Source organism: Girardinichthys multiradiatus, chromosome 10 (assembly GCF_021462225.1).
Source record: "Girardinichthys multiradiatus isolate DD_20200921_A chromosome 10, DD_fGirMul_XY1, whole genome shotgun sequence".
Taxonomy (NCBI): domain Eukaryota; kingdom Metazoa; phylum Chordata; class Actinopteri; order Cyprinodontiformes; family Goodeidae; genus Girardinichthys; species Girardinichthys multiradiatus.
Window position 1 is genome coordinate 12943611 of NC_061803.1, and position 17603 is coordinate 12961213.

General features: G+C 37.6%; 1 protein-coding gene across 2 annotated transcripts in view; it reads right to left on the reverse strand.

Annotated features, from left to right (window-relative positions):
- Positions 1-11127: 11127 nt before the first annotated feature.
- ppm1bb (protein phosphatase, Mg2+/Mn2+ dependent, 1Bb) overlaps positions 11128-17603 on the reverse strand; it is a 29978-nt gene continuing 23502 nt past the window's right edge. The window contains exon 6 of one of the 2 annotated variants that reach the window (XM_047376988.1): positions 11128-12316. In XM_047376988.1, coding sequence (XP_047232944.1) covers positions 12287-12316 — 30 coding nt within the window. In that variant the 3' untranslated portion in view covers positions 11128-12286. Of the gene's footprint in view, positions 12317-13682; positions 15695-17603 lie in introns of those variants that run through there. The other variant, XM_047376987.1, reaches the window with a different exon arrangement.

Below are 17603 nucleotides of genomic sequence, written 5' to 3' on the forward strand. Positions count from 1 at the left end.
TTTTCCACCCTGGATTAATTAGAACAAGTGACATTTACAACAATAAAAACAATACTCGGACAAAACAAGATCTGCACAGTGGTGCAGTTGGTAGCACTGTTGCCTTGCAGCAAGAAATTTTGGGTTTGCATTTAGATGTTTCTGCATTGGGTTAGCCTGCTATCCCGGTGCTTGTGTGGGTTCTCACTGGGAACTCCATCTTCCTCCCACAATCCAAAATTATGACTGTTAGGTTAATTGTTACTCTAAATTTCACTTAAATATTAGTGGGCATGGTTGTTTTTCCTGTGCTTCCCTGTGATGGACTGAACTGTCCAGGTGTAGTATGGATGTTAATTACTCTCCAAAAATTACTTTTTCTTTGTACATTGTAAGTTTCTGTATCCTATATCTCTCCCTTGTCTTGTGTCATGATGTATGTTTGGATGGGTTGTACTGGAATTCTAATTTCCCCTCGGGGATCAATAAAGTATCTTTGAATTGAATTGATATAACTAATAAGCTAGAAGACAGCTGAACTAATGAGGCAGCCCCATCCATTGACTATAACACATACGATTTGGTCTTTCTTGGGTTTTAAAAGGATTCAAGTCTAATCTTGAGTATGACTTGCCTGAGCCAGTGCTGGCCACTTGGTCACCAATGGCATTGAAAAATCCCCGCCAGCCAGTGTCCTGAGTCTCCATGGTAACCAATTGTTGTGCTAGCTGATGAGTGGCAGTGGTTCGCACTAATTCTACGACTTAGTTCACATATACACCACAGATCCAGGATTTATGTTTCGTAGCAAAACCACATGATTCTATGACCATGATTATTGCTTGACTGCTAATAAACTGTATTAAAAGGTGCTTTATTAGATGAGCATTTATTGACCTTGATTCTTATGAGTTCACTGAATGGATTATTCCATATCTGAAGAGTTCACTCAATAGAAACAGTTTTACACATGGTAAGATTCAAAGTCATCAAGTTTAACATTAAACAAGTTCGTATGCGGAAAAAAAGTGAATAAAGGTTTTTAATGATTGCTGTTGAATCACCATATTGAATATAAGTAAACCATTTTACAGTGGACCAGAGTCTCTTTCTTCTTTGACCTCTTGAGGTAAGCAAGACCTGCAGTGTTTTAGATATTGTTCTTGGTTGTATGTGATCTCCTTGTTGGGGTGTTGATGTCCCATTGGAGTAATTTTGGTAGGCCAGCCACTTCTGTGAAGGTTTATAACAGTTTCTTTATGTGTGATAACTATGGTTGTTCATTGGAGTCCCAGACTAATAGCTGTCAGTTATTTTGTTTCTATTTTTATTTTTCTAAACTTCAGCAAGATTTTTTTTTTTCTAGATCTTTTAGCCGACTTTATGCTGTCTGACAGGTTCTGCTGTAGTTAAATGTTTGCTAATTTCTGGAGGTGAAGCGGTAATCAGGGCTGGGTGTGGCTAGTGAAATTGATCTATAAAGGGGCAAATACTTTCTCACAATGCTGTAAATCCTGAGAAATGTAGAGAAATCTACTTTACATTTTTTGCTAAATGCTATGCTATGTTAGTTTAACATAGCATAGCACCACTACAACTACTTATTTGCATCTTTCCTGTACAGGCCATAAATTAAAAGAAACTGGCTGGATTTTGTTTCTACAGACGTTTGATGGATTAGTTCTCTTTGCTTTTCTCTGCAGTGGTATGCACATTGCGTCACTCAGTCTGCACTACTCAAAGAAAAATAAAAGCATGTATCTCTGACTATTGTAGCCTAAAAATTGGGAAAACTCACACTGCTCAGTGATCCTCCAGGCTGAAAAGACATTCATGTAATGAAAGGAGAATGGACATACCAAACATACTTGAGGAAAGTGTGCATGTTGTGGTGACTATAGAGGTGTTTTAATGGCTATCGTTAATTCAGACACTTCTTTATTTAGCACTGAGGTAGAGGAGGGAACACGGGTGAGTGACACTTCCAGAACGACTGGATGAGAGACAACGTGAATCTCCTTATCCTTTGTAAACAAAAGCCCAGGTCCTAATTAACCTCACCGCTGACCCCCACAACTTAATACTAACCTCTTAAGCCCTGAAACTTTAACCCCTTTACCAGTCTCTTGGAAAAGACCATCCACCACCATCCCACACACTAACTCCCTTCTGAAAGCCTCCTTCTCGTTAAGCCCCTAATCACTTCCTGAGTCTTTGTTGTGCTTCTGTGTTCTTGTAGGGTTGCCAGTGAATTTGGTGGATAATGACACCCAAATAAAGGAGAGACAAGGTTAAAATTAGGGGCTGAAATTAAAGATGGAAGGATGGACCAAACTAATACTAAGAACTCAAGTTTTGCAGAAAAGCCCGCTGAGGGATGCTCTACACCATCACCTAGTGTGTGGTCAATGTATGACCGCGTCCTGACCTTTTTCAAAGAGAGCCCAGGATGACAGGTACTCAAGTAACTGTACCTGAGTGACTAATCCCACCGTCTGATTGGTTTGTAACCCAATACACCAACCCAAGATAATCCTGCTGTTTTACCGCTATAGTTCACGTTTATGAGTGCTGGCACATCTTGAGAGGTCACAAAGATCTTGTTAGGTTTGTGAAACACAAACACACACAGATGCTCACGAATATGTAACCAGATGGGTGGCACAAAACACAATAATGCCATAATTTGACTAATAATCACTCAGACGTGTGACTGATTTAAGAATATAGAGCAGCAGTGGCAGATGTAAAGGCTCTAATAACATAATTATGGTGTGTTTTGTTAGTGTCACCTCTCCACTCAAAAAGGGTCTTTTAATGAATAGCCTGGGTGAGATAAACAGGGTAGCCAGCTGATAAATAAACAGCAAAAATAAACAGCTGGAGCTTCAGCAAACAGCTGTCTGTCAGGTTTTTCTGAGGGGGCGATGCGTGGTCCTGCAGATTTAATAAGTGGACCCACAGCTAATACATTAACACCCTGCGGTTGGACATGTCCGGCTCTATGGGTGAAGGAATGAAGCCACAGTGGAGGAGATGAAGAGGGAAAAGATTCAAACTCTATTTTTTTCTAAATCTGGATATATCGCTGTTAGAAATTTTGATGTAAGCTGAAATTTCAAAGTTGTCACAAAGATAGAGGTTCTGGTTCTCCTCTTAATTTGACCTCTTTAATTTTTTTTTCTTCCTACCATTAAAGAGATCTAGCAACCTTTACAGAGTTAAATCAGCTCATTAAGGATTGTGTAAATCATATAAATGCAAAAGTTAGTTCTCTGGTAATAGGTTAAGAAGAAAAGCCTTCTCAAACCACCAATAAAGAAAATCAGCGAGTTAAAACATTATTTTAAACTGCAAAATATTCACAAGCAATGAGGTTCCCTCAATACTCTCATAATAAAGTGAAAAAAGTAAATGGCATTTTTTAAAGCAACATTTTTCTTTTCATCAGTGAAGCAGCTTGAAATGTTAAAGGGGGCATTGTCACACTCATCAGGTGTTGCATTAATCAGAAAACAGCAGTGAACTGGGTTTTTTCCACCACTGGATGCTTTAATTATGAAAAGGAATAGTAGAAGGTAGAATTTGTTTCACCATTTGAAGGAATGCAGTGCTAAATGAAGAGAAGGGTCACTTACCTTAGTCCGGCCATAAACAGTACCTTTAAATTATTAAACCTTTCTTTATACTGGTAGTCTCACTGAGACATGAGTTGTCATTTAAAAGAGAGACCTGTTAACGAAAAAAATCTAAAAAATGTGTCATGCATTTGTATTAAACCCCCAAGTCAAACCTTTTTGTATAATTACAACCTGCAAGTCTTCTGGGGCATCTCTCTACCAGATTTGAACAACTACAGACTGATTTTTGTGCCCGTTGTTTTTTGTAAAACGCTCAAGTTCAGTCAGATTGGATAGACGGTGCCTGTGAAGATCACTTTTTAAGTCTTTCCACAGATTGTCAATAACATCTAGATCTAGACTTTGACTGGGCCATTCTGATACATAAACCGGCTTTGATCTAAACCACAGCATTATAACTCTGGCTCTATGTTCACTGTCTCCTCCTGGAAGATAAATCTCCACCAACTCTCTCACAGCCTCAAATAGCCCCTAATTGAGGTACTGTACAGTATTTAGCTCCATCCATCTTCATGTTGACTTTCACCAGCTTCCCTGTAGCTTCTGAAGAAACGCATCTGCACGGCATCTTACCCCCACCAATATTTGGATTTTATTTAATGCACAAATGGATGCCACACTTTTTGTGGCATGCATGCATACAGTATATAGACTAACTTTGTCTAACACATAAAATCCTAATAAAAAAAAAAAACCAAACATTGTGGTTGTATTGTGACAAAATGTGAAAAAATTCAAAAGCTAAGAATACTTTTGCTTGTAGGTATGGGTGCAGGTTTAGGGTGTACCATGATACCATGATTTTTACCTTTAAACTTAATTTGCTTTGAATAACTAGAATGAAACGCTTATATTGGTTAGTCTGTGACACCTATTTGGAACAAATGCACCACAATGTTTAATGTTTTTGCATGTTAAGCAGTTTGAAACCATCGGGTATGAGTGTTATGAATTCACTAAATATGCAAACATAAACAAACAGTGGTATGGAAACTCAGATTGCAACATATTCATAGTCACAAAAATGGAGAAATACTGTCATGTCTTAACAATGTAAAGTACAAAACTGGCATGAGCTCAGGTGACAAAAGCCTTCGAAAAATAAGAACTTGATGTCAGCAAACATTGAAAAGTTGTCTTCATTTAAACTGTGGTAAACGGATGTTTTTACAAATAAATGCTTTTCTTTCTATTTCTATTTCTAACATTAGAAAAAAGGAAAAGTGTCAAACAGTTAAGGGTGGATGAAAGAAAATGAATCTGTGGAGAGAGAGTTTTAAAGGACAAGTATAGTAAAGAAGAGTTTGGGGAAGGGACATAGACAAGGCCGGGGGAGGGGGCAACTCCTGCCGTGTGTGGTGTGGTTAGGGGTAATCTGCTCTAATCTCCTGGATGTTAACCTATTTGAGCAGCAAGAGCCAGATTATCCCTCTAACAATGGCCGATCGCTCATCTGCTAAATTACTCCACTCAAAAATCATATGTTCGGACACACAAACATGACTGGGACTCACACACGAACAGACACAGATTTCAGAGTGTCTCACAGAATTAGATTTCACAAAGTGCTCTACTTTAACATCTCATTTGGTAAATTATGTTCTAAATTCACAAAACATGATACCTTTGCAGAATTACACATTCCCAGTTCCTCTCACGCAAGGTTAAAGCCACCAGTGCAAAAGGTTTTGCAGTGAAAAGACTTGAGTGGGCGGGAGTGGACAAGCGAAGGGAAAAGAGATAAAGAGAAAGAACGAGGAGATAGAAAAACACCATTTGCATCTTTTTGCCTGTTCATAAAGCGATTCGGGTTACTCGGCTGGCACAAGTTGCTCAGCTTGTCAGGGTCAACTGGGTCAGGAGATATTGAAATGAAAAACCAATTGGACTGAATATCTTTAGTGGAAAGTGGGCTGTAAACACAATAGTTATACAAAAGTAGAAAATAAATATATAAAAGCCAAAAGTCGGGAATATAAATCACGTTCTAGGTAAATATGTTTGGTAAACTCACAATCTGAGGTGGCTGCAACTTAATAAATGGTGCAGGTGAAAGGTTTTGGACGAATTACTTTCTAAAAGCTTAGGTGAAACAAAATACAGCAAGAAAAGTATACCATAAAAAAAATTGTGTGCATTTTCTATGTACATGTTGCTGTTTTATTCATTTCCTCTTATATAACACTTAAAAATATTTAATATTAGTATTCTAAATATGCAGTGCTTCTATTTTATTTTTACCAATATTTAGCTGTGTCCTGTCCAAAGCATTAGTGTAAAAAGTGCTAAAGGAAGCTAAAATAACTATGCATAAGCTGCAGTATAAATTATGATGCAAGAAAAAAAAATACAGAAATGACAGAAAAGAATAACAATGTGACCATATTTCTGCTGACATAAGCTAGTGTTAGGACTGTAGCACAGCTAGCTGCAACATGAAGTCAGAAAAGTGGCATTTTAAATCTTCAGTGAATCATTGTTTCACAGACTTTTTTATTATCAATTTCTTAAAGAGTAACATTTTAAATCTTTCATGAGTGGCTGCTTCGCAATTTATGAGATCGTTATCCATGTATGCATTTTTGATATGTAGAAAAAATTAAGCAGATAAAAATTGGATAAGTAAAAACACCACAGTTACATAAATGTAATCCTTAGCACTGCTGTCTAGCTAGCTTTTTTTACAGGTTAGAAAAGGTGTTTTAAAAAGGTTCCATTTTTCATTTAGTTTTGATTTACAGATTTTTGTGTGGTACCACTTTTGGCAAGACGATCTTGGAGAAATAAAAATAAAATAGCTAAATAAAATCTACTAGCATAATGCTGCAGCACAGCCAAATGCTAAAGGAATTAGAAAAGCATTAAAAATATAAATTTTTACCATCTGGTAGTCAGTTACGCAAATGGGTTTTGCAGAAATTAAAATATCATGGCTACATAAAAACTAGCATTAACAAGGAAGTAAAGTAACAGTTAAACATTTATAGAACTATTCATGGATTTAAACATTTACCATTTCTCCAATGCAATAAGACTATGAACCTATAGCACTCAACATGTTTAGAGAAAGTACTCAAGAAGAAATGGGTATAACTCTCATGTCTTCACCTGAATTACTGTTTTCTACCAAACTCCAGACAAGATGTATTCTAAGATAACTTTAGAACAGGAATTTGTTCTAAATATATATGTTTATCCTCAGTTTTATCAGTTTACCTATTTGATCAATAAAAAAACATTGATGTCTAAACAACCTTAAAGGCTTCACTCAGGGGGATAATTTAATAATCACGAAAACAGATTCTGTATTAAGTCATGACAGTTGTCAGCATAAGTCCTTGCAGTGATAATTTACTGTAAAATGTCTAGTTTTCAATTCAGTGCCTCCAAATGGTTCAAGGATAAAGAGTTTTAATTATAGTTTTCCCCCAGCCACCATGTGTATAGATTTCTTTTTGTTAATTTTTGAATCTTTTAATGAGATTATGTAACTTAGATGATGAGAACTGAATCCCGAGTCCCCTCCACTATTTACTTGTTTAAAAAAAAATGTTTCTTTCCAGATCTAAATTACTGATCTGGAATCATTTTGTGTTTCTTTTGTCAGCTATAAGTGGACATTTATACATGAAACATGAAGATTTCTTAGGTTAACATTTAAACTACTAAATTTGAGGTAAATAAGTGGGTAAGTGTTTAATTTCAGTACTTCATTGTTATTATTCGCTTGTCTTAAAATTATGTTTAACTTCTCACATATTAAGTAATCATCTGTGTCTCTGTAAACAAAAAGCCTAAAATATATTCATATTTAGGCCAAATCAAGACGGAGCTGCGTAACACAACTTAGTAAGTCATTCAGGTGAGACTTTTTTTTATTATTGTTGCACAACACATTTGTGTTTATAGGCACCAGCTTCTTGTTACATCTGATAAAATCTATTTTGTATTTTAATTCTGCAGCACAAACCATGCTAAATCTTTCTGTACTATTGTGTAGCACTAGTTGAACATTTATTTGATAAAAAGGCACAGGTAGATGGTAATAGAAGTAGAATATACTGTATATTCTAATCATAGCAACTCATCTCATGTCTGTTGTGGTGGAATTAGATCGTCATCCATGCTGGCATGTCTACAGGAAATACTGTCATCTGTTAAGGGAGAGTAGATCTGTGCCTCTTAAATACATCTTGTTTTCCCATGTAGTTCTGTTGGAAAACAAATTAAAGTGAAAGAGATTAAAGATGAACAAAACCTAAACACACTTTTACCAGGTCAGGGCCAGTGTATTGTTTTGTTACAAGCGGGGGCTTAAAGGCGGCTCAGCAGGCACACTTTGTGCCCCCATCCACTATCACACTATCATCAAATTAAATTTACCCGTCATAATATATTTGGATTGCTCATTCTCACTTTAACACACACACACTGCATAATCCAACACCAGATTGAGAACACCTTTAAGATACGATGTGATTATGACTAGGGATTAGGATCAAATTATGACAGAGTGACAGATTAGACATAATATGTGTTTATGTGTGGGTGGAGCCACACACAGAAGTCGGAGCTTAAGTTTTCTGATCAGAGCAAAATCACCTGTAAAGTTCTTTGTCCCAAAGATGTCTCAGTAAACAGTATTTTAGTCATGTTTATGACAGAAACAATAAATTATGTCTGGCTGACAATCTGAAACAAAATTGTGAAATAAACTGCATGAAAAATAGCAAAGAGGCACATAAAAAGTATAAAGTACTTTTGAAAATGTTAAAGCAGCTAGTTTTCAGTGATTTTAAGTCTTCTGTCCTGAAGCTTGGATGTCTGCCCTGTATGTTTCACTTTTACAACAGTCCTACTTTGGATCAAAAACAAATTTTAGGAGCAGCTTGTGTTAAATTACCTTCTTGAAGGAGAATCCTTAACATCGATTCAACTCACAGCTCTCTTGTTGGTTCCAGCTTTTTTTTTTTCTTCACACAGATATTACAAGAATACAAATTATTCCTACAGTGCCATGAAAATGTATTACAGATTTATTACCATTTTTGCTCTGAAATTCCTCTGTAGGAATTTTGGCTCACTTTGAGAATTATTTTAACTCGACCTCATCCAACAGTTTTCCAGCAAGGACAGTTTGTTTAAGTTTATGCCGCAGCATCTCAATCAGATGTGAGTTTAAACTTTGACTAGGTCACCTAAAGCTTTCATTTAGTGTTGTTTTAGGCATTCGGATATGGATTTACTGTTTTTTGGATCACTCTTCTGCTCCAAAAAGAGGCTCATCACTGCTACATTTTTGTCCGTCCCATGTTATGGTGTTGTGACACATGCTACTACCTGCTCTGGATCCCATTTATCATATAGCTATACGTTTTAAAACACTCACGCTATGGCCTGTTATTTGCTTCTGTTGGATGGCCTGATTTGTGTACTCTCAGATTGAAGTGACGGTTAAATTTTTATCTACAAGACTATTGTGGACCATGTACCTTCATATCGCCAGACCAACATTCATTAGAAACATATCAGATGGTTACAGTCTTCATTTGCCTGATGTCCTCTTATTGTCAAGTACTTTAAGTACATGAGAAATTTGGAAAAAAGGCATTTGAATACAAAGCGCCAAATGCCCGGAAGTGTTTACAAAAGACCTGAAAATTGGGGTCTCTTTAAACATCTTCAAAAAGCTGGAAATTCAGATTTTAGATGTTTTATATATTTTGATTTTAATCAAAATGTTGACTAGTATGTGTACTCTGATTATAGTTTTATTTCTACTTCTCTTTCTGCTGGCAACACCTCTCATGGAAATTTGATTTTTAATGTCAATAAGCTTTTTCCTGGTTAATGCTAAATAAAAAAAAATAAAATATAAAATTCCTTTGAGGTCCCGAGCTGATAACCAAATATTTCTTCTCACAATTTTCTACTGTGGAGCAGAATTAATGGCTTCATCAATTTGAGCAACTCATCCAGGTGAAGCAGCAGGGTAGCCCCAGACTACTAGAATAATTCACCAAAAGTGGTGGGGATTATCCAGATATTTTTATTTGGCAAATGTAAGATGAGCTTTTATGTTTTTTTAGGGTTCGTATTGGTTTTAGCCTCGGAAAACTGTCATGGATCACATTCTTGGCCAGTCTTTTTCTTTACCTCAGACAAATAATGCCATCAAAACTTTTGATGTCAATCTGAGATTCTTTTTTACCTCCTGGATGAATTATCAATGTACTCCAAATGATTTAGCTATATAGAAGCTAGCATTAGCATATCAGCATAGCAAGTATTTATTCATACTTTCACCTGACAGCTTATTTGAACTGCATTGCCAGAAAATAAACCATTTAGGCCAGTAAGTAGCACTGCAGCACAGCTACCTGCTACAGTATGTTAGAAAAGTAAGTTTTAAACTTCCTGAAGTCATTACTTCATATGTTGTTGAACTTAAAATGACCCATTTTTTGATTTTAGCCATTTGGTAACTATTTAGGAAGATAAATGTTTAAATAAACAGACAGTTGCATAAAAGCTAGAATTAGCATGCCTGCAGGGCCAACTTGAAGGAGTTTTATAATCCCTCCAGATGTTCACACTGCCAGCTCACCTGCTGCGGCTACATTTCCAATCAACCAACTGTTTTGGCAGATAATTATTGTAAAAATTAAAATAACAGTTGCATAAAAGCTGATGGTAGCAGTGCAGCATAACTACTCCAAACACGAAGTTCAAAAAGTAGGTTTAAGGTATGCAAGAGTTAGCATTTTAAAATAATCAGTTTACATATTTTGCAGAAAAGCCAACTTGGAGTTTTATAATCCTTTCTATTGTTTAAAGTGACAGATCTGTTGGGAACATGTTTCCTGTAAATGAAACCGCTTCAACATCTGTAAAAGCTCTGGAAGCCGTCTTAACAGCAGACTCTTTTGCATAATCTGACACATGTTTAATTAGAAATGCATTAAATGAAGTACCAACACCTGCTTTCATGACCAAGGTTTCACTGTGCTTGATTGGTCTGACCTCAACCCCACAGAGAACCTATGGAGTATGAAATCAAGAGAAAGATGTAGATGAAATGAAGGTCAAGCAACCTGGGCTTCCTTAACACCTCAGCAATGCCACAAGTTTATTGCCTTCATGCCACGCAGCAATGATATGGTAATTAATGCAAAGGTATCCCTAACCATTAGTATTGAGTGTAAATATTGTACATTACAAGGCAATATATCTCCTCTAACTTGTTTTTCAAAACACTTTTTCCTTCCACTAAGTTTCTCAGAATACAGAATAACAATTCTGTATTAAAATTTAGTTTTGTCAAATGTTCTTATATAATATTCTAATATTACAAGAAACTGAATTTTGGGTTTTCATTGGCTGTGATCAACATTAACAGAAATAAAGGCTTGACATGTATGCAAAAAATCCACATATAGGTTCATATTCAGATTCACTTGTACATTCACCAAACCTTCTTGCATTCAAATACACAATAACCGCTGCGTTCTTGGCAGGTATTTTATTTCATATATAGACGCTTTTCTGTAATCAAATGTGAGTGCAATCAAACAACAGCAATACAAACATTACCAATGCAGTCTGAGAACCAAGAACAGGGTTAAAACTGGAAGTTCACTCACTCTACACAGCGAGCAACTAGTAACCTCATGGGCAACATTTAAAAAAAGAAAGCCTTTTCCTCTGTCAGGACAGTCTGCTGCGCCTCAGACGATGTCGAGGAAGTCCCACCAGTGTTACAACAACCGCCCTTTTTCTCCCCCGCCATCATCGCAAAGACGTGGGTCCAACTTCCACTCGGGCCTTTCAGCAACCCCCATTTCCTACTCCCCTCACCCATCATGATTATCGTCAACTTGTCCTAATTGGATCAACAAAAATAAAATCCGAATCATTTCTCACGCAGCCAATTAGAGTCCAGAGCGCTTCCAGGTTCAGTCAGCCTTTTACCACTGGCTGTTCGCTGAGGATGATTAGAAAACCACATAGCTGTACATGTAGAACCCAAGTCCTCATGCAGTGCCCTGCGATTGTGGCACGTCATTTATACTTGCACAAGTAGAAGTGAGCGGGTGGGTGTATGGTTGGTGTGTGTAAGAGAGAGAGAGTGTGTTTGTTTTTAATAGAGGGAAGAAGCAAGGGTGTTAAGAGCACAAAAAAATCTTTATCCGTCATGTGTGTCCTCTTGGCCCTCAGTTAAACACTTTCACATACCCTCTCTGTCAAACACACGCTCACAGAAAACATGCGCACAATAGGTCCTCATACCATTGTGTTCAACATTCAAGAAAAGAAAACAAAAAAAATTCCAACGGTAAAAATCAGTTTCTACCGTCAAAACGCTTCAGCTTGTAAAATCTATACAATTTTTTTTTTTTTTTTTTTTGAAGAGTGATTCGGCTTTTCCTCCAGGGGTTTCAAGCAGTTATGCGTGTGTTCAGGTGTAGTCTTTGTCCCGCTTCTGCGAAAAAACACACACACACACACACACACACAAATGCACGACCAACACATACACACTCACACATTCCAGCACACTGCATGTCCTCTTTTTAGTGGAGAAAGACACGGCGCAATGGAGAGACGACCCTCCTCCTGGTGGATGCTCGGATCACCGGGAAGAGCCGGGGAAGGTGCTGACGCGGCTAAAAGGGGTCGTCAAGGTCAACGCCGCTCTGGGTTTGGACCAAAAAGAGAAAAGACACATGGAGAAAGATGAGTGTTAGGTTTGTTACTGCAGTAATGAGTTATTATTCCACGAGTCTAAACTCAACTGATTTTTTTCTACTTCATATTTGGTGTTTAACCCCAAACCCAGCCTGTACACAACTACTAGAACCTCAGATGACTCACCTCGCTGAGAATCAGAACTGTCAGACTGGGGGGAAAAAAAGGGTGGGACCGGAGAAAACTGAAATTTGGAGTAATAGTGAGGCAGTACCTGCAAGTTTTACGCTCAAGATACTAGCCACGGATCGGCTACCATCATCAGGCTACAGCAAAGTATAAAAAAGTTACGGTTTAAAGTCTTTTAAACGACATACCAGAGAAAGCACCAAAATGAGCAGAGTTTCCTCCGGGTATATGGATCAGATTAACACAAAGCTGCCCCTCTTCCATCTATCGCTGCACACTGCAGGCCAGTAGGCTGAAAGAGGGCTACTACATTTTTAAAGACAAAATGGCTTTGTTGGTAATATTTTCATATGCGGAAAACACAGAGACCTGCTTAAAATCCTTTTACTTAATAGGATGCTAGAGAAAGCGTCTAAGTGACCAGAGTTTCCAATGGTTGTAAGGAGCATAGATTAATGCAGCATTGCCAGTTTTCTGTTGATGGGCTCAGACTGAAGAAAGGGAATTTTTAATTCCAGTTTACTATATGCATAAAAACTAAGATCTCCCACCACTTTTGCCCCCAAATGCATCAACCAACAGCATGTATTTTGATGGGTTCAAATGAAGGTTGGAGACATGAGCTTTGATGCTTAAATGGGGACAACCTTATTAATGCTAAATGTGTTGAATTAAAAGCTACGACCCTCATCGATAAAAAATAAAATCAAAATTCATCAAAATCAGTAGATCAGACCTCAAAGAACACCAGAAATCAGTTCATCTCAATGGAGAACATTATTAGAAACAGAACTAGTTAGAGAATTAGATCAGTTTTAAAGCATTAGGAATAATTCTTGCTTTTCTGTTGTAAAAAAAAAAGCGATTACACCAATTCATTCTTTTGTTATACAATGAGAATCTCCTACTGGCCCGTACCAACTAGAAACACACACACAACATACATTCAAAACCCATTACACTGCACAAGGAATCTTAAAAACACAACTAAAATAGTGAAGAAAAGGCCCTGTATTAAACACCATGTTATTTCCATCATATTTCTGTGACTTAGTTAAATCCAAATAGCTGAATTAGTCATCATTCAGCATAAGGTGACTGGTCTGACACTGGGCCACACAACAAAACAGATACAATCATCCTATTGATACAAACACCCCTTTAAAATTAAATAATATAGAACACTGCATTTTGGATCTTTTTATTTGATATTTTTGTCACTCTTGCAGGACTCATTTGGTCCTACATACAAACAACTGATTTATATACACACACATACAGACAGTTTTAGCATAGATCTTGCCTCAGATTGCTAAGTGCTTTTGATGTTGAGCGGATAATTGCAGTGTGTGCATTACCAAACAAACAATACTATCTCACCAGCTGCATTTAAAGAAGAGTAAACAGTGTAGATGAAGCGTCCCGTGCTGAAGAGTTATACTAGTGAAAGGCGTGAAATGAAATATGCCTGTTTAAAGAGTTATAAGGTACTGCATGCTTGTCATTATCCTGCAGGGACTGAAGAGTGCCTTCATAGCTATCTTTTACGTGAATATGTTTACATGTCAACATAATAAACCACATCAGCAGAGGGGGATTATATACATTTGATGTTAAAGATATGCACAACTGCATGTTTAATGTTAGCATAGACTAGAACATTAAGTGGATGCAGTCCTGACCAGATTCATTAACCCGCCTTGGCAAAGATGTGTAAAAAACCCATAAAAGTTAAAGCAGCAAAATCTCACACTGAAAAATCAAACAAAAACTCAAATGAGAGTATATATATTCATTTGCGTGTTATTTTCTTTTTCTTTTTACACTTGATCAGAGTACCTAGGGACTTCTTAAAAATAATGCATGACTTTCTGTTCCACTAGGGTATAAATATGACGTAACACATTCTAGTTTCTATTAACAATTTATTCATTCATTTATCTGGTCTTTCATCAGAATAATGATCCAAATCAAAACAGACATAGCTCAACAGATACAAAACCTACAAGACCTATATGTCTTCCCACACCGAATAAATGTTAATTCAAAGATTGTACTTTTCAAAAATATTTTTAATGAGATTGTGCTACTGCAATAAAATATGAACTTTTAACATCTTTACCAGGGGTGCCAATAAACACGGAGGGTGTTGCATGTTTAACAAGAAACCATTCAGAACATGTTTAGTGAGTTGCGAACCATGTAGTTTGGAATAAGTGCTCTGAAGCTTCACTGTGCTTTGATTGGAAGGCTGATGAAGGCAGCTCAGGGACTTAACGCGACTGATAGCGTTCTCAATCTACAAACAGGTGAAACATCTGCACAAAGATGTTTTATTTTCTACAAAAGACTTGTTCCAACGCTCTGAACTATCTTTATCTCACTTATTCATTTTTATTTTCTGGTGGGCAGAGACAAACTACGTGTTCTGAGTCAATACATGGTGTAAGGGCAGGAGACAGTGCAGCATTCTGCACAGCTGCACTTCAGTTCATCCAATATAGGCAGGTGATGGGTGAGGTTACAGGGTGGGAGGAGGAGGGAGGAAGGAATGGGAGGAAGATAATAAGCCCGAAACACATATTAGGAAGTTTCACCAACCATTTCTGCAAGATACCAACACACAACTGGTTTCTACTGGAAACATATGTTCTCAAAAGAAATCCAAGCCAAGGTGGGGGAACAAAAAAGGAAATGAAAAGTCTTCTTTAAATAGAAACAGATTTTGAATACACAGAAAGGCTACTTTTATTTTATTATGATCATTAACAAATAATTTAATTATTAAGAAAATTAACAAAATCAATGGCCAATCTGCATAGTCAAGTTCTGTGACTGGGGAAAGAGGAGTGAGGTCATCCCTGGAGGAGGGTGGATGATAGGCTGCGCGCTCAGTCAGAGGAGACATCAGACTTTGGGGCATCTTGGCTGGCCTCCATGTCCACAGCGGCAGGCGAGGGCGGGGGTGAGGCGGTCTGCTCCTCTTCGTCATCATCAGAGGTCCTCCTGATCTCCCCGGCAAACTCGACAGTGCCCTCCCCTTGCAGATGGTAGGTGGCCAGAGACTCCTCCAGCACTGAGCGATACTGCCCCCGGTGGTGCAGACGGAACTGCCGCAGAGCCTCCATCAGATGAGCTGCAGTGCCGACACCTCCCTCCTCACTCTCCTCCTCATCCTCCTCCTCCTCTCCTACCCCCTGAGGTGACACGCCAGGGTCAGACACTGCAGACAGCCTCCATGTTCAAACACATCAGAGCATACATCCAACAAGCAGGCACACAATTTCTGGATCACTAACGCACAAAGATTTATCGCACCGAGGTGTTAAACTTTAATAGACATTCTTGGACAGGCCCTGTCACAACAACACCAAGTGATTTGCTCTGTGTTGCGTAATAGATTAGAGGAAAAGTAAAAGCTATAACTGAACTGGTGCTGATTTAACAGTCAGAAGTGAGCAGTTTGTACATGTACTTTTCAGAATGAAGACGAGCCATTGCTGTAGTGAATTTCTGAGCAATGACTGAAACGTTGCATCTAAATATAATTAAAAAGTTCATTTATTTTAGTAATTCATTTAAAAAAGTAAAATAAAAAATTGTATATAAATTTGTGACACACAAAGTGATTTATCGCAAGTGTTCATTAAGAAGCTGTCTGTTCACAGAGCGCTGTAATGGAGGATTTTACCAGAAGGTTCAGAGGAAGGAAAAACTGTGGTAGAAAAATGTGCACAAGCAACAGGATTGTGAAGTATTCGAGTCTAGAGGAAGAGTGGAGAGACACAGAAGATGTTTGAAGTCCAGTATAACGTTTTCACAGCTGGTGAGGATTTGGGGAGCCATGTCATCCGCTGCTGTTGGTCTGCTGTGTTTCATCAAAGCCCAAACGTCAGTGCAGGCATCTACCGGGAAACTTTAGAGAAGTTGATTCTTCTCTCTGCTGACAAGCTTAATAAAGATTCGGATTTTGTTCTCTAGCAGGGTTCCAACAGGCCCACACCGTCAAAAATACCAATACCCGCTTTAATGACTATGGTACCATTGTGCTTGATTGGCCTGCAAACATGTCTAAACTCCACAGATAATCTATGGGGCAAAAGAAAGACGAGACATTCGTGCAGTGAATTATGCAAAATGAGCCAAGACCAAACACTGACCCCGTATACTGTACCGTTCTAAAACATACTTGAAGCTTGTGCATCTTTTCCCAAAACACTTTATCCTCCACTAAACTTTCCATTAATATAGAGGCATTGAAAAAGCTATTGCTGGGCCAGTACCACAGAAAGTATTATTGGACCCGTGCTTGTGTGTTTTTTCTTCTGTTTCGGTCTTGCCCCTTCAACCCCTAGTCAATCCCTGCAAATGGCCGCTCATACCGAGCCTGGTTCTATTGGAGATTTCTTCCAGTTAGAATGGAGTGTTTCTTTTCTACTGTTACCAAATGATTGCTCACAATGAGGGATTGCTGCAAAGAAAATGACTCAACACTATTGGCCAGGCTTCCTAAGACAGATAGATTTTTACCAACATTTGATTTGAATTTGGATGCAAATTGAAATATCTGACTTATATTTTTGTACTAAATTAGAATGAATATGATTGATATGAATTAAATTTGAACCAAAGTGCATTCCATATAATTGGATACAAATTATTATCAAACATTGTTTTTAAACCAAAGCTAATAAAAAAAACAACAACTGAATTCTACAAAACTATTTTCAACATGGTGGTAAAAAAAAAGAAATCATAAATGTGAGTTACTCGGGGAATATGCTTTCAACACAGCCCACCGATGAGTGATATTTAATTTTTGAGAAGTGCATTGCTGCTCTGGAACCCCAAACTAACATCAAAAACCAGCTGAGAGGAAACACTGTGCCAATATGACAACTAGTGGCCTACTAGGGTGTGCAATCTACACAACATAGTAGGAAATTTTCCATCACCTCAAGAAGTTGGTTATTTTCACCAGACAAATTAACAGTGTATGCTGATAAATACATAAATAAAACTAACTGAATGAAGTATGGTTATTACCAATACATTTTTTTAAATATCAAACATATTTTCAGCTGTGTTGGGTGGGTTTCTAAATGT